This window comes from Micropterus dolomieu, linkage group LG05 (genome assembly GCF_021292245.1).
Source record: "Micropterus dolomieu isolate WLL.071019.BEF.003 ecotype Adirondacks linkage group LG05, ASM2129224v1, whole genome shotgun sequence".
NCBI lineage: Eukaryota > Metazoa > Chordata > Actinopteri > Centrarchiformes > Centrarchidae > Micropterus > Micropterus dolomieu.
In genome coordinates, this window is record NC_060154.1 from 6658923 (window position 1) to 6677301 (window position 18379).

General features: G+C 41.9%; 1 protein-coding gene across 3 annotated transcripts in view; it reads right to left on the reverse strand.

Moving 5' to 3' along the window:
• Positions 1 to 14412, reverse strand: part of syde2 (synapse defective 1, Rho GTPase, homolog 2 (C. elegans)) — a 45699-nt gene extending 31287 nt beyond the window's left edge. The window contains exons 1-3 of one of the 3 annotated variants that reach the window (XM_046049945.1): positions 14169 to 14412; positions 3519 to 3814; positions 2637 to 3039 (exon numbers count right to left, since the gene is read on the reverse strand). In XM_046049945.1, coding sequence (XP_045905901.1) covers positions 2637 to 3039; positions 3519 to 3814; positions 14169 to 14286 — 817 coding nt within the window. In that variant the 5' untranslated portion in view covers positions 14287 to 14412. Of the gene's footprint in view, positions 1 to 2636; positions 3040 to 3518; positions 3815 to 12185 lie in introns of all 3 variants that reach the window. The other 2 variants (XM_046049943.1, XM_046049942.1) reach the window with 2 other exon arrangements.
• Positions 14413 to 18379: the final 3967 nt, after the last annotated feature.

An 18379-nucleotide genomic window follows, 5' to 3' on the forward strand; every position in this document is an offset into this window, starting at 1 on the left:
TGGTATACTAAACAAACAGACAGTAGATGGATGGTGGTGGTACCAATGATGTAACTACCAAAAGACGTGTTTAGTGAGGTTTAGTTTGGTAGGATTTGGTAGCAGTTTGACAGCATTTCCAGTTCTGCTATTTGGTACCTGCTTCCATGAAATATCATTATACCAATGATGTTTTGTCATGTTTTAGCTTTTTAACCATAAATTATGTACATTTTCCAGTTTCAGATGTACTGTTTGAAAATCAATAAAATGGCTCAAAGTCTAATTCGAGTTGTGTATTTCATCTCAGTGAACATCACGTTGCATTATCGTTGGATGGAAAGCGGTCCAGATGTTGATGTTTGATGTTTACAGCAATGAATCACAGAAATCCATTTCAAGAGTCTGTTAACTGGTTTTTGCACCTAAAATAAATAGAAGCCAATGGTTGCATGAAAAGTGGGAAAATGCATTCAAAAACCAAAAACTGAATTGCATTGTTTTCAAAAAGGTTAGCTGTGATGCAATCTACATGCGAGTGGTTGTAACTGGTGTGGCACTTTCAGTCATATGAAAAGTGCACAGTGCTATAATACTATTGTATTATTAAACCAAGGTGCCTGCTGCACCCTAAACACACACACACACACACACACACACACACATAAACAACAATTAATGATTGTTTCCTCTTTGATGACACGTAGCCAGGCTTGATGCCTTTTTTCGTTGCAGTGAAGGGTGGGATGGCGTCGCCAAACCCACAGGAATCAATTGCAAAGTCAACAGGCAGACGAGAGGGGGGCAGTTCCGGAGCAGGAGGGAAAAGAAAAAAAAAACAACACTTCTGTTCTCACTTCTCATTTTCACAGCAACCAGAGCACCAGTAAACCCACACTATCACACAGCAAGTCCTCCCATTAAACTGAATCTTGTTACAGGATGTAAATGAGGCACAGGTTTTTGAATGGTAGCAAGTTAATGGAAAATGAATCACTTTTGGTTGACAGCTGAGGGAACATTAAAAAGCATATCTGTTAACAGAAGCTCAGAACACGATATCTTCTCCGTTAACACTGCTGAACAAGCAACTCCAGCCTCCAATAATGTCCACTCATCTGCTTACCTAGCTTTAAAGGCCCTAATGACAACAGCCCATTTCATCTGGACTGCAAAATAGGTCTGAAACCTATCAAAACGTGCTGGCAGAAATAGCCTAAATTGAATTAGCTCTGTGCGCAATGATAATGCCTCTCCTGGGCCAGTACACTGAGACTCATTCAGGACTGCTTTAATCCTAATCCTACAGAGAAAGTCTCTCAGGACGGAGAGTTTTGCTGAGCCACACGTGATGTCAGAGAGAGCCAGGAGTTTGAGGATAGTCAGTGAGGATCAAGGAGTTTATCTGTTGCCAATCAAACCTTTGTCCTTGTCACGGGCAGATTTGTTTTTGGAGAGAATGCAACTCCTCAAGAAATTAAGACTTTCCAATCTGATAGGCAAACAGTTTCTTTATAAATACAGATTATTGTTTTGAAACATGGAAAAACTGGAGCCTAAAGTATATTCTTTATTTATTGGAATGGGTCTCAATTATGTGAAAAGAGTTGTTATTTTTGAGTTCTGTTCAAGCATTTATTCCTGCAGTAAAACGGTGGCTGTGAACACTAAAGCTTAAGTATTAGATTTCGTTCAGCGTACCCAAAATATTCTGCCTCGCTTTGTGCTCTTACAACTAGAAATGGCTGTTGCGTGCCACAGAAAAGTGTTGTCAAAAGTTGTAATTATAGGCTCAGTTCAAGACGTGCCAATTGGTTGAAACTACCATGTTGCCACATCAGAGAGAACAAAAAGTCGGAAGTCAGAAAACAGTTCAAGCTTATAAAGAGACAGGGAGCCGTGTGCTGGCTGTCATCATTATGCTGTTGCTGTAGACCAGAGTTGTCAACAATTTCCAAGCGCACAAGTAAATAAAAAAGTGCAGACAGAGTACTCCAATTAATTTACAGTAATTCTGTTTAAACTCTGCAGGTCATGAATCTTGCAGTGCAGTTTTAATGAACAAGCTTTAAAGGCGAGAGCATATTTATTCAGTTAAGAACTCAAAGAAACTTAAAACCAACTGAAGTTCACAGACCGTCTGTGTGATCTGTGGTCAAGTAAATGGATATTATTTCCACTGAGGAATGCCTATTCTGAATTCCTCTTGGCTAATGTCTGTCTGAGTTTAACTAATGAGGGACGCTGATATAGAGTGATATTATTAGACAGCCATAGCTCCTGTCTTCTTAAATCAAACAGAACAAGAAAAACGTGAGCAAGGACGACTATATTTGTTATAGATCTCTAGAGGAAACAGCAAAACTCTTTCACCTTAAACTTCACGCTTAAATAATTAGTAAAGTTATAGTACGCCTGGAATTACTCGCAGCTAAGTACATCTGTTGATCCTCTGATTGTGAACATTTTCAACAGTAGCTGTAATTACTGTTTAAGGTGTGAACAACTGGCTGAGAGACAAAATGAAAATAATTGGCCCTCGAGCATCATCCCAAATCAATGTGGGCAAAAAACTGAACGAAGAAGTCAAAAAAGTAGAAAGGGAAGGAAACTAAGAATGAGCAGAGGTGTGTATGTGGGTTTTTTTTTTACTTTACCTGTGGCTTTGCTGGTGGAAGGCCCCCCCTCCTCCTGAGGTTTGCACGCGAGCATCTGTCTGTGCAGATGTAGTGCCTCTGTGGAATGTACAGCGTTCCCCTGACTCCCGTCGTCTGAACCGCCCCCGCCACCTAGGCTTTCACCGAGTGCCTCAGGCCCGGCACGGCTTCCCTCTCCCAGGTTCCGGCCACCATGACCCGCATCCCCTCCCCTGCTGGGCCTCCTGTGGGCCTCTGCTCGAGTGGGAACCAGCAGCCGAATGGAGGGTTGTCGAGACATCTCCTGTTCCTCATCCTCAGGGATTGGGTTGTACCAGATCTCTCCTTCATCATCAGCGTCATTCTCCTCGGCTGGGTCCATGCTCCGAGGGTGAGGAGACACCTTGGCCTGACCGACGATAACCTGAATCAAGATGAAAGCCAAAGTCTTCAGTTAAACTTTGTGGAAAAGATTTAAAAAAGCAGGCCACCTGAACTGAAACATACAGCAACCACTGTGTTTATATTTCCCTCTTGTGGCATACAACATGTCAATGCTTCTGAGGTTCTTGTTGATGTGTTTTGTGATGTGTGATGTCTTTTGTGATGTTTTTTATGAAGCAACACTGCACTGTGCCCAAGCAGAGTGTTAACCTAACCTAACCTAACCTAACCTGCCCTATGTCACTTCCTTAATTAAATAGTTTGACATTATGGGAAATCCTAGCATCCTCCTCCATCCTTGCATTCTTGCTAAAAGTTAGATGAGAAGAAACCACTCTCATGTCTGTCCGCAAAATATAAAGCTACAACCAGCACCCAGTTAGCCAACAGCTAGCCTGCTGGTCTCTTGAACTATTCCTTAAAACTCATTCTTGTTAATTGAGAGACCTCGAGACTAACCTGGGGCAGGTGCAGGCGGACCGGCCGTGACGGGGCTCCCCCTGAGGGTCTCAGGTGGTCTGGAGAAGGACTGGGAGGAGGTGGCGGCTGATGGGAGCCCTGGCTGCCCTCCTCCTCAGCTCCCAGCATTCCCTGCAGCTCGTCCTTGCTGCAGTGATTCTTCCCAAGGGAACTTTGCTGCAGCCAGTTGCGCTTCTTGGAGACAGTGATGGTGGTGAGCGGTGGCCGCCATGACTCATTGGCTCTGCCCACCTCACGGCCATTAGCACAGGGGGTTTGGACATTCTCAATGAAAGCTGATGGAGTGATGGAAAGAGACAGAGTGTGAGATTTACAAATTCATACAGTGAAACACGAAAAACTAATTTGGCTTGCATGAAAAAGCAACTAATCATCATCATCATGATCATAATTTAAGCAATTATAGAAATAAAGTGAAAGAAACTGATGTTTAATCTCAGACTATTCATGTGCTGTCAAGTTGAAGAAAACATCTGTAGCAAGAAACCACTGGTGTGCAAACACTGAATAAAGCCATTGGGTTTTATAATGTTTTCCTCTCTCATCCGTTCTTCTTATCTCAACAAAAAAAAACAGCCACGTCTTTGCTTTGTCTCTTTTGACTGTGATATGTTTTATAACTTCTAGATGGATTTTGGATTTTGTTTTTATGACCAAAGTCAAACTTTCAATCACACCACCACAGTCCCCCAGAGCACCTCCCCCCTTTTCTCCCCAGTGACGGTTTGGGAATATGTGGGCTTTGAATTCAAAAGAGATCACAGGGAGATGGAGGGATTTAGCACACATATCTTCCATCACAGCAATTTCGAAAAAAAGAGCGAGAAACCGCTGGCATTACAGCTGTGAAAATAGAGCAGAGAAAGGAGGGTGTGTGTGTGTGTGTATGTGTGTGTGTGTGTGTAAGGGGGTGACGATAAGTACAGCCAGGGGCGAAGTGTGCAGAGAAAAAGGACAAATAATAGAGATGGTGACGTGTCTATCATAGCTTTGAGTGTGTTGATGTGTTTGTGGATGTCTTTCCAATCAGGCGGTAAGAATTTGTTTTCCTAGAAATCAAAAAGCGCATTTGCAAACCATCTGATGTACTTTAATTTTCACAAGGGTTGATGAGTAGATGCAGTCAGAGAAAAGCAACCTCTCAGCATGTGTGTGTGTGCTTGTGTATGCGTGTGTGACAGGGAGAGCGAGGTACTGAGGGCAGGGTCTTGCTCTAACATGTACAGCAGGCTCAAGTATAAGACAGTTTTGATCCTCAGCAGCTCCCAGACGAGCCCCTCCACATGCTATAATAATGACAACTTATTTTCATGCACGCCAGGCTACATCCACTAAATTATAGACAAAAATCAAAATCTAACACTGGTTATCTGGCATGTGTGATTAAAAAGTGTGAATGCGTAAGAATAAAGCAGGACAGGATGTTTTTTTGATATTATTCATCCAGAGCAAGGGAAGAGAAGTACAAAAAATCACATGATTTTAAATTACTTTACTTGTACTTGTACTCAATTGACACTAAGGTATTTCTTTGCTTGGTTGCATTTATTGATAAAGTACTGTAAGTGGCACAGAGAGAGCAGAGGGCTCCACTGGGATTTACTTTTCTTTGGAAGTCCACCAGTCTCTCTGAACAGCTTTCATGTGATCTACAAGGCAACTGTGTAAAGCAACTGTTCACTTGCAATAATTGCTGCCATTTCCAGTGCCTCAAAATCCCATAAACACCAACTTTGGAGTTCCTCTCACCACAACAAAAAGAGGACTTTATTTCTTTACTTGCTGCTCAATTTTTTTCCCCATTTGAGAAATATGACAAGTAGGATATAGTGGGATGAAATTCATTCTATTTGGGACGCCATTCCTCTGCGTTCCAGCTGATTATATAACACACTGCTATATAAAACAGCTTTCAGTGGCAAGAACAGAGTCCACTTTTAAGGCACTAATCTCCACAGTATAATAACAAAACAAAAACATTTTGAAATACAAAAACAGTTCATCACAGCCCTGTCTGTCATCTGTTTCATTTTAATTCTAACAGACCACCGCTCTGCCAGGAAATAAGCACATCTTTAAGTGTTACTGCCTTTCTGCTCTGTTTAATTTAAGGAGGGTTTCTAGCCAGAAACGTGTTTGTTTGAGCCAGCAGTGTGTTTGCATTAGCCTGGATTAGGCCTGATGCTGTGTTTGAGGGTCTGGAGCTCAGCATGTGCCAACTGCTGAGTGAAGGTGAAACATCAACAGCGTGTTTCTGGTGCTATACGAAGTCACATCAGTTAATGTGTAGGACCAAGCTGGCAGGCTTGGTTTAATGTTATTAGTCTTGTAGACTTTTAAGAACAAGACACATCCAAACTACAGATTCTTTAGCCTATAATCGATATTAAGCTAGGAGGACTCTCTTTTCGGCAGAAGAACTAAATCAAATGAATGTTAACTGAAATTCAGACTGTATATAAAAGTAATTTAGAGGCAGAGACACAAAGACCTAAAAAGGAACATTTAAGATGTAGAAACTAAGTTTGTTTGATGTCCTTCAATCAAAAATTAACTGTCACACAAACACATACACACATACACACATTGATGGAAAAAAAAAATTAAAACGTTAAAGAGAGGGGTTATTTGAAAGTGCAAACAAGCAGGATATTGGTTAGGTTAGAATATTATTGGGGAGAGGCCAAGACAAATCCAAAACCGCTACCAATGGTCGATCTGTTAACGTGAGACAAAAGAGAGGTGAGATGGTTGTGCATGGAGTTGTTGTCATCGTCTTTAAGGGGTCTTTCATAACTGCAAGAGGAGCGTGTTCTGACATGAGCAGCATTCCAGACCACAGCTCCAGATTTACAGCCTTGCCGCTGTCTCCTTCCACTGTCACACTTCTTTGCAGGAGTAACGCAAAGCAACAGCAGGACACTGGTTTGACTTAATAAGTGAGATTTTAGCCAGTTAGTCGCCAACTCCTCACATCAGCATGCCAGTATTTCCCTCCTTAACTACTCTGATGTGAAAAGCTACTTTTCTACAGACCGCAAAACATTTTGCCTGATGAAAAACAAATCATTGAAATTCTGAGGTTGCCTTTCATAAAAATGACATTAACATCAATATATAGTGAAAGGTTCTTTGTTTAACTTTCATAAAACCCTTGTTATTTATGACACCTGTGGCCAATGACTGAATTGCAGTCAGCATCCAGTTCATGTGACATACGCGAGACTGACCGCTGAAATGAACAGTCATACACTCATATTTACAATAATGTTACTATCTTTAATGTGTATTGTATTTTGACCACTGGCTTCATATTACTGACTAGCTTGCTGTTTGCAAATCAGCCAAGGCCACGAAGCCATCAAGGCCAGTCCCAAGCCGCGCAGCCAAGCCACAGCCAGCCAGCCAACCCCAGTTTGGCTTGGGTTACAGTCGCTGCCTTACATCGCTCATGACTAGAAGAAAGCAATCGTTAGTTATAAGCCTATGACAGAAATAATCCTATCAAAGTCGGAAAAATTTGCACAGGGACTGGATTAAGATCACTGGACTATTATGGGCAACCGAGAAAGTCGGGAAAGGTCTAATTTTTTAAGGCACATACCTTACAAATACTCAATTTAAACGACATTTTCTTAGACACTTAAAGGCAAAGACACAAACAATACAAAAGCTTGAAGCAAAATAGGAAAATTTAAGAGATATAGGCCTAAATGACCTTTGTTTAAAGCCCTACATAAATATTAACAGTAAGGATACTTGTAGATGGAGAACAATGAAGACTAGGTGTTTGAGGTGCAAAAATGGCTGATTAATCGATCATCAGAAAATGGACAGGCAAATATTCAAAATAATCGATTAATAGATTCAATTGTGAAGTCATTTTTCAAGCAAAAATGTAAAACATTACCTAGTTCCAGCTTCTCAGTGTTGAGGATTTGCTGCTTTTCTTTGTCTTATATGATCGTAAATTTGAGGGGTTTGGACACAACATGCAATTTGAAAACTGACCTTGGGCTTTAGGAAATTGTGATCCTCAATTTTTAAGATCAAACAACTAATCGATCAAATTGAAAGTAATCTGCAAATTCATTGATAATGAAAATTACCATTAGGTGCACCCTAAGGGGTTCTAATCCAGCAGAATATCTTTTTGGACAACAGAGGAAAGATTTTTATTAGTTTAAATTTTCATTTGTGCTAATTAGTATGTTACCACATACAACAAGAAAACAGCTCCTTTTCCACTTTGGTTGTTATTTGGCGTGAGAGACAGATGATCATCACTCATCATCAAGTATCTGCTAACCTCCTCTAAAAACGATACAAATAAAAAAGAAGAACCTGCTAAATAAAATTTCCATAACAGAGTTAACACAGCGTGGCTCCCTGTGCCACGATGGCATGAAGATGATGTGTTCAGGGCATGAAAAACTCACACCCCTGACCTGAAGGTAACAGTTGCACATAATACAAGGGTGCACGTCTGTGTGAGAAAATAAAGAGAGAGAGAGGTGGACGGGGAGGAACGATATGGGTTTGTGTGAAGTGCTGAATGGAATGCAAACTTATAAAGAAAAAAGCTTATTTCCTGGATGTGTTGGTGTGAACCTGTGTGCCACGTAAGCCTGACAGTAAAACCAATTATACTCATGTCTAAATCTTTTTCTCCTCTAAGACAAAACACTTGATCCACTTTCCCATAGGCTTTTCTTATATTTCCTGAATTCCTCCTGCTTCATAGAGGCTCCTCTTTTGATAAGTGCAAAACACACACCAGCTAGTTTTCTCCTCCATACAGACAACACTTTGTTGTGTGTACAGAGCCCCCCGTCAGAGGGAATCTTTTTCTGTGTGCCATACATCCCTGTTGACACCCATTCATATGGTAATGAGGATTCTCAGTGTGGATTTTTCTTTATACACCGCTGCTGAGATCGTCCAGGGTTGCATCACATGTCAACACTTGCATCCCGTTGAGGCGTCCTGGCAACACAGCCTGCTAATGCTAATAGCACTTCCTACTCAATATGTTGGCTTGTAACCCAAATTCTTTTCAATGTTGCAGTTCTTTCACTGACTCTTCTGTGCTGTCTTATTGTGTCTGTTTAAAAAAATATAAAAATGCTTCAAGGGGGGATACTATATACGATCTAAAAAAGGCACAATGTGTCCACAGTGTGACCCAATTAGGTCCAAAACACTGGTAAAAGTAAGACAAGTCCTTGAAAGTCCCTTCAACAACACTTTGTAATCAGTCATTTCAAATTGCCAAATAAATTGCTAGTGTTTACCCTGCACTCTTTACAGACAACATCATGTGACACATCCATCTCATAAACCACCCTGGCATGAACCCTGATGCCTCAAGTTTCTCCTCCATCACCTGATCTGTCTTTAGAGCTACCATCCTCCATAAATCTGTCCAGGTACAGACACACCAGACAAGACAAATTACTGTAACTCCACCATCAGCATGTGTGTTTATGTGAAAAAAACTCTGCAGCTCAGTAACAAGGTTTCTGGCACAAAGCAGAACGCCACATCGTTCTGACATGACTTGACAGCAGTCTAGGAGGATTATTTTACACCTGCACTCTCATCTCCTTCTGTAGATACTTTAAATCTACTGAGCAAGCAGGAATTAATGTAATCAAAATATTCAGCAATACTGCACTGGTTCCTAATCCAGAGAGTGTCTCTGTTTCATATTCAATGTGTTATTTTTAAAGGACTAGTTCTGCATTTTAGGAAATATGCCTGTTTGCTTGCTCGATACCTCTTTTGTGTCTATACGGTATATATGAAGCGACAACCAGCAGCTGGTAAGCTTAGCTTAGCACAAAGACTGAAAACAAGGGGAAACAGTTAGCAGGGGTCTGAAGATGATAAAATCTGCATACCAGCACCTCTAAAACTCACCGATTAACACTTTACATCATTTCTTTAATTTGAGCAAAACAAAGTGTAAAAACAACACATTGTGGAGCGGAGATTCCAGGAAGTAACTGCTTCATGCCACAAAATATTCCGACACATAACTTCTCACAAAACCACAACTTGTCAAATTACACTTTTGTACAAATTAAATTGCAAGATAATAAGTCTTCATTAAGCTTTGGACATATTTTTGAAATTTGGGCAGAGGCAGAGGCAGAGGCAGCCATTTCCAGTCTTTATTGCTAAACTAACCGGCTGCTGGCATTAGCTTCATATTTAACAGAGAGATCTAACTGCTTTTGGGGAGATAAAAAAAGCTATTTAACTTTTTTTGCTTGAAAATAAAAGAGTATTTGCCTCCCAGGAGTGGATCTCATTCCCCTCTGTTTGTGGTATCTATAGCTCAGTCTCAACATCAGATTTAACTGACACACTACTCCTGAGCTCAGGTCTGGTCAAAACATGATGCCTGGATACTGTCTGCCTGCCGGCAAGCCAATCCTCTACAGTAGCACAACACAACAAAACTATAAATCCTCCAACTGCAAATGCAAACATGCATTTACACACTAAAGATGCGCATTTGCATGTTCATCTGCACAATATCTCTCACCCACACATATGCACATAAGGAGTGACACACAGCTGTGGGTGATAATCAACATGATTTTTTTACACAGTAATTAAAGGACAAATCAAAATAGAAATAGCTGAAGTCTAATTAAGCCACTGCCTGCCAATACCAGGACTATTCTTACGCCAGAAATATTTAAATATTTGCAGAAATTAGGAGTACAGCCATAAACTCAATGAAGACTTTCCAGCCAAGACAAGCAATTCACTGGAGCTTTTGAGAGCTTTGTCATATCTTTTTTTTTTTTTTAATGGCTCTTTGTGCGGCAGTGAGAGGCCCACAGGGGCAAGATAAGCCAAGGGCTGACCTTAATAAATACTTAATCGCCCTTCATTTTGTTCATTCGTGGTGAGGAATTAAGTGACACAACGCAAACAAGTTAAACAACAGGAATGGCATCCTAAATATTCAATCCAAAGTCTCTTTAAAATGCAAGTTACCATGGGGCTGTCCAGAGCAAACGACTGGGGAGGAAGGCAACATGACAGCCCAACCCCCCTATACTCTCATACACACACACACCACTACCACAGAGAGTTACTGCAGTGGCTTCTCTCCTGCTTTGGATTCTTCTGGCCACAGCTGTGGAAAAGTTCAGTGGGGACAGAGAGGGGAAAACTGAGTAAAATGGGGAAAAAATTAGTATCAAGGTGGAAAAGAGAACTTGGAAAGTAATATCAAGATGACTCTTGATTCTAACTAAAAGAGGAAAGAGCTTGGGATGTAAAAGTATAGCTATATTGAGCCAACAGCAGCTAGAAGCCAAACACAGAGGCCTTCTGATTAGCAGCCTCAGAGATCAAACTCTATTTCTAGCAGCACAGCACACTGACCGTCAACAACAGCCTGTGCACATGGCAGGTCATCTATTTACTCTGGAAAACACTGTCAGAAGAACAAACATGCTCACAGGCATGCAGGCTGGCACTCACAAACACACACAGACACACACACACACACACAAACACACATCCACCCAAACACATACTTCAACTATGAGTGGTAGAATAGAAAAATGGCAAAATGTTTTTGATCCACAGTTGGCGAGTTTCCGAATCCTGTGAATGAACTGCCTTGTTTGCACTCAATTCAGACTAAAAGTGCAATTAATTTAAAAACCATGCACTACACACAGTGAAATTGTAACAAAATGTATATGTGCAATGCAATGTACCATATAGGTCCCAGTTAATGCCAGGTGGTGCAAAGTCTCAATTAATGTAAATGAAATTACTAGTATGCATAATAAGTAGGTAAACGCACCTTGTGTTCATTTTGTCAACTAGTTTCCGAGGTCAAGAATGAACTTTCAGTCTAAACCTTTCAGCCAACATGGACGAGAAGTACTTTGATATTTAAACATACAATTCTATGACAAACTGGGTTAACTCCATCTGCTGAGGAAGATTGGCTGATATGATTGAAAGCTCCAGAACAGCTACTACATGGACCTTGCAGTGAAATTGTTTTGCCAACTGGGTATTTTTTAGACCAATTCACATCCAGCCTAATCACTGAATACCTCAACAAACTCCTTTGGTTTAAAATAAAAACACGTTTCACCTGTTACTGCCAATGGTTTCATGGTACAGATGTTTTCCTGTTTTTGCACCTTATCATAAACAAAACATTAAAGAACAATCAGAAAATCATTTGGCATTTTGTACATAATCAAAAGTCTTTCGCACACACAAATCCCACCACCAACACCACAAAAAACACCTGTGCAGCTAGCGGAGAAGAGTGAGTTAGTTGTTACTGAACTACACTGTGAGTGATCCGACCTACAACCTGATGTGCTATTAATTTAGTGTTAAAATGCACCTAAATTAGTGTGAAGGACAGAACCCGCCACTGGTTAGAGAATCTTAAAAGGAAAGCAAAGAGGTCTGAGGCATCTCGTCCCTTTGCTTTGCATCCAGAAGTAGAGGCGTGCAGGGTGAACCGCCACCAGATGGAGTTTACTATGAGTGGAGGAGGATGATAATAATCAGACGAGAGGAAGGAGGTATAAGAGGTTTCTGATTTAGAGGATCCACAGGAGTTGAGGCCACTCCGTGTAGCCTTCCTACCTGGCTGCTGCTGACATGGTGACTTGATTGTAGGTGACTTGGTGACCTTGACAGATTTAACCCCCCGGCTAGAGGTCTGGACCCCTGGTTTACACCCACCAAGGTTAGCCTGAGGACAGGACCGGTCCTGGTTTTGGCCTTGACCACGGTGCAAAGATGAGCCCTCAATGCGCTGCTTCATCTCTGAAGACAACAAACGCCCCTTGTGCATCCACTCCTGCATCTTGTTGACAGTGACACCATGCCCCTTGTTGACAGAGTTGTTCCCCTGTGCTCGGGCTTCAGTCAGCTCTTGCTTGTTGTCAAGACCCTGATGTGTCGATGCATCGGCGTTGCTGTCTGTAGAACCTGTCAGGCTGTTGACCGAGCCGCTGCTCTCATTGAGCTGCCCGCCACGGTCTTCATCACCACCAGCATCCTGTAGCAGCTCATCACTGCTGATGGCATCATAAAGCACCCCAGGTTCTGACAGCTCACCCACTCCTGTGACTTTACCCCCTTCAGCCTCATTTGTCTCTGTAGCCCCGTTATCACCAGGGGCCTGAACAGAGAGTAAGGGTCCACCTTGATACCTGATAGCTCCGTCACTGGCAGAGCGCAGTAATGTGGGTCTTGTCTTAGTAAAGGACAGGTTCACCATACTCTCACTATTCAGCCTGCCTTTGAGGCCTGACTCAAGGTTCCCACTGAGGCAAAGCAGGAGTGAGTCAGTGTCAGACACCTGCTGAGGGCTGTGGTCCCCTCCAGAGGACCAGGAGTCACTGTCCATGTTTTTGGCAGACAACCTTGAGCACAGGCTATCCCTGGACTGGCTACTACTACAGGAGGAGGTGGCCTGCTGCTCAGTTAAACCGCCACTAATCTGTTGGGCATCCAGGTTGATATCATTCATAGCATTGATAAGAAGGTAATAAGCTTCTTTCAGCTGGTTCCTAAGCCTGTCTGTTTCCTGGGCACTGCTACTGTCATCCAGCTGTCCTTTATCCTGCCCAGACAGTGGCAGCTCTGCAACCTCTGCTCTATCACCATCATTTTTTGCTCGAATAGTTTCATAAAAAGGCAGAATTTCATTATCATAGTAATCCTCATCCTCACTATCTAAAGCGTACCTAAGTGACCCCTCTGTGGCGCACAGGGATGCCATGTTAATGTCGCATATTTCTAACTCTGTGGGGAAAAACGTCGGGCTCTGCAGACCACCTGCAGTCCCTCTAATGTCCCCTGCATACTCAGGCCCATAACTCTCAACATTTCTGATTAAAATGTTTTCTTCCGTGGTTCTTGACGTACCGTTTGGATACACAGGTGCCGCGCGAACTGGCGAGCTCCTCTCCAAACTGTGGTTGTTGTCAAACCTCCAGTTGGCGTTATGTTCATTGACAGCCTCTACAGTCCCTGCCATGTGCCGGGAGTGTCCTCTGTCCCTGGGCTCTGTCCCATCACTATCAGGAGTAGTAACCCGGTCCTGTGGTGGTTTACCGACCCCGGTATGCGGTTCTACACGTGCTCGGTGCGAAACATGATTTGAACTGTCCCCAAACCCTATTGAATCCCCAACGCTGCACTGCCGCGGGACGGAGACGAAGTGTTTTCTGTGGACATGCGGTCCTCCAAGAGTGACCGCCGCTGATAAAGTAATTTTGCCAACGGATCTGTGCACCTTGTTGGTCCTATCTCCCCCAACTACCGCGTGTCCCCCAGACTGCACTGCTCTTTGAAGTGAGACCCCCAGGAGCTCCTCATTAACCCGAACCCTGCCCCCGCTGCTCCGCTCCTGGGGACGTGCGCCGGCCAACTCTGCTGCGCGACTCTCCCGAGCTTTTACAACCCCCGCAGTTTGCACCATCTCTCCCGGGCACTCGGGAGAATCAACACAATTCTCGTACGTACTCATTCTCTCTGTAGTGCAATCCAGCCCCGTGAACAGCACTACCGGGCGAGCCTCGTCGGAGTCTCGCTGTGTTTGCAAAACTTTTTCTTTACCTTCTCGGCCCCCATTCACCGCAGCAGCAGAGCCGTATCCACCGCCGACCGTCGATGTTTTCTTGGATTTCTTCCCCCGGAATTTCGCTAGTAAAGTCCTCCGCAGAGGATCAGCCATTCCTTTCCTTTGCCCCCTATTAATTCCTCCCGGTTTCTTTCAGCACACTGGCTCCAGAAGGGAAGGACCGAGTGGATTCTCCTCGCTCGCCGCGGTCAAAGCTCGCCGGGCGGACGGGTTCCTCTCCATTCTCCGCTGTCACCTCCGCTCTGTCGCCTCACTCCCTCCTGGCCCTCTCTCTGCTTAACTGCACCACCTCTCTCTCTCTCTTGGTCTCTCTCTCTCTCCCTCCCTCTCTGCTCCACACGCACACTTTGCCCTCCTCCCGCCCTCCATCTTTTTCTCTCTCTTCCTTTCTCTCTAGCGCCTCACCTCACCTTCTCCTCGTGTTTGCGGCTCAGATAATTGGAATATTTTCCTGGCTCAAAGTTCAGGGACATTGCACGTAAATAAGGCTTTACAAAACAGTATTAAAGTTTCTTTAAAAACTACCAAATGTCCAACTAAATTAAGCTCGAATCTGTGGCCTATCTCAGAAGAGATTGTTGTACAATGAAAGACAAGCAACTGAACATCATATGACTAATAATTTTATTTTCTGGATGAACCTATTAATCATTTGGCCAATGAGTTTGGGATTACTTGTTTAGTAGAACAGCCCAAAACAGTCTGGAACTATAGAATAATAACATAAAAACTTTCTGATGATAGACAAGTCCAAATTGTTTCAGCTCTACTTTATAGATCAAGTTATGAGCCATTAATAATAACTTTTGAGTAGCCAGGTTGTGGAAAAGTCCCATTTGCTGTTATTTGTCCTCTTCATCAATAAAAGTTAATGCATTTTTAATTAGTCATCAATTCTGCAGTTAAATGTTGATAAAAATCATCATAAAGGATCATGAGTTTCTTACTTTCTTATACCCCAATAGGTCTGCAGAAAAATGTTTGAAGAAGTCATTAATAAAATGTAAGGTCATTAAGCTTTAATAAACCATCAACTCTTCAGTTACAAAACCTTTAATATCATTAAAGTGTTATATTTCATCAGGTCTGGAGCTCTTTTCCAGAAGGTCAGAGGTCAAACGAGAAACAGCATAACTCTCATGCATGTACAGCAGTGTTTATTAAAGTGCATTGTCCCTGTCAAATAAACCAATAAATAAAACATTGGATGGTTTCTTACTGATGATTAAAAAAAATCAATAACACAATGCAAGTGTCCTTGTACCAGCCACAATCTGGCAACCAAAAAGTTGATTTTATTTAGGTAGAACCTTCAGCTATCAAGCTCCTCTTCCGTGGAATCAGGTCCCAGTTTGGGTTTCGGGACACTGTCTCCACACCTAAGATTAGTCTTGAGACTTTCCTCTTTGCTAAAGCTTATAGTTAGTTGGAGCCATTTGCTGCTATAGGCCTAGACTGCCAGGAGACTTCCTATGATGCACTGAGCTCTTTTCTCTTCCTCTCAATCTGTATGCATTCTTATCCCATTAATGCATGTTACTTATTCGACTCCTTCCCTTTGCCATAGTTTTGTGCATACTCATCTCTTTCTGCAGGTGTTTCTGCATCTGGAGCTGTAGAGTCTAGATCTATGACTGCAAACCACTTACTGTCCCCATGTTCCTGCTCGACACCCACTGCTACAATTATTATTATTAGTCCTATTGTTACCAGTTGCCAAGTGCTTGTGCATGGTTTCACATATGTAAAAGTACAAAATATCAGCAAAATGTAAGAATCAAAAGTAAAAGTACTAATTACACATATCGCCCTCTTATTTCATCCTGTATAGGTATTATAAAGTCCTAGATGTCCCAAAACTTTATCCAACTTAATGACAATAAAACAGAAATCATTATTTTTGGCACCCAAGGTCTGCACCTATTTTACAAAAACATCTTGGATTCCTATAGCTGCAAACATCAAACCTGCAGCCAGAAATGTGGGTGTAATATTTGATAGTGACATTTCTTTTTAAAAACATGTTACAAATGTTTTTACCATTTAAGAAACATATCAAAAATCAGGTCTTTTCTCTCTTGGCCTGATCTCGAGAAGGTCATCCGTGCTTTTATTTCATCTAAGTTGAACTATTGTAATTCACTGCATTCAGAGCAAAGCCAAAAAACTATATCATGACATCAGTTAATACAAAATGCAGCTGCTCAACTTTTAACTAACACTAGAAGACAGGATCATATCAGTCCTGTTTTAGCCTCTCTATACCTGTAAGTTTTAGAATTCATTTTAAGATTTTACCAATCATTGTAAAAGCACTTCATGGTTCTGCTCCCAGCTAGATTACTGAATTGCTGCTCCACTATGAGCCAGAGTGCAGCCTCAGATCCTCGGACAGGGCTCTGTTAGCTGTTCCCAAGTGCCAGACTAAAGACTAAAGTTTACCAGGCTTTTGCAGTTAGAGCCCCTCAGCTATGGAACTCCCTGCCTGAGAACCTGAGGCTTGCAGGTTTGGTGACATCTTAAATAAATCACTTCTCAAGACATACTTTAAAAAAACAGCCTTTCATTAATTTTAATGCATCCTGCCATTTCTATCTTGTCCTATATGTAAATTTTAACTGTATGACTGTTGTGGAATCTCATTTCTTATAACTTTAGGTAATTTTAAATTGCTTGATATAATTTGCCTCTGTTTTGAAATGTTTTTAATTTGTGTTTAACCATGTAAAGCACTTTGTAACTCTGTTTTGATAAGTGCTGTATAAATAAAGTTTGCTATTATATTATTATTAGTTATACAATATATTATTATTAAGGACGCATTAATATGTAAGCAGCATTATAAACTGATTATTGTATTTTTAGATTAAGCTTTTAATTTGAAAACTAACTTTAGTTGTTTAGATAATGTGGTGGAGTCAAATATATGCCTTTGAAATGTACTATAGCAGAAGTATAAAGTACTACTTTATAATTTAAGAACAGATCTTGAGTAAATGTACTTTACATTACATACATTAATGTACTTTACATTATTCCACTGTATTCCACCCGTATTCCATACATTTCTGTCAACATTTTAAAAGGTACAAATGCGTATAAAAGATGAGGATGGCTCCAAATATCATTAGAATGTTTCCTTGTTAGTAACTTGAATCAGTTTCATACGAGGCCATTAAGTTTAGGTTGGGTGATGGTATGCATGCAGCTCCAGCCTTTCTATTGAACTTCAACACATATTTGTCCCCGAAATGTGAATTAAATTCAGTTGGAGAGCAGCGAGCAAGCACTTCAAATTACCACCTTCAATGGTAGCTGTGAAAGCATTTCAGCAAACAGCAGGGGAATATGTGCTGGACCCTCTGCAGAGAAACAAAGAGAAAAAAATGTTGCTCTCAACAAGAAACAATAAAGAGCATAGTGATTGCCTAGCAGCTCTATCAGCTCATTTCTTAGCCTTCACAAATGAGCAGGATTGTGTATGTCACGATGAATACGTCTTTTCATAGTTTCATCTTCATTATCACACACACACAAAGGTTATTTTTCATCCTCCAATGGCAACATCAACCAAACAATTACAGCCTGCCACATGATGGATCACTACCGATTACAGGACTGACACTGATCTGAAGTGTATCTTGAGTAATCCTCTCCTCTTTGACCTTGCATCTAACCCCTGTCTCTGCTCGCAGCATAACCTGTGACTTTAAGAGCAGTGGAGACAGCAGAGAAAGGAATGAAACATACTTCACTTGAACCTTAAGCCATTTGTTTGCTGTTGCCTCTACTTGGAATGTGCAAGAGGATGAGCTGCTGAAAAGCTGCAGTGGTTGTTAGTGCGCACATGCGCTCTCTGCCTCTCTTGAAGGCACACATACAAAATACCAGCACACTCTCTCTCTCTTTGACTGAATCTGACTCCATTATAATGCTCCTGGCATAACTGTGTGTCTTTTTTCTAAGGTACAATGTCTACCCATGATTGAGGGCAGTTATTGTCAGAGCCATTCATCGACAGGGCCCCAGCGTCCCACATTCACCCCCCTTCTCCTCCACCACCACTACCCTCAGCACAACCTGATAAGCATCTGTTATTGCTCTGCAGGAGCCGTGTAGGCCCTGACGCCTCAGCCTGCCTCCCCATCTGACTGACTAGACCCTGTCTGGGCAGTTATTCACAGGT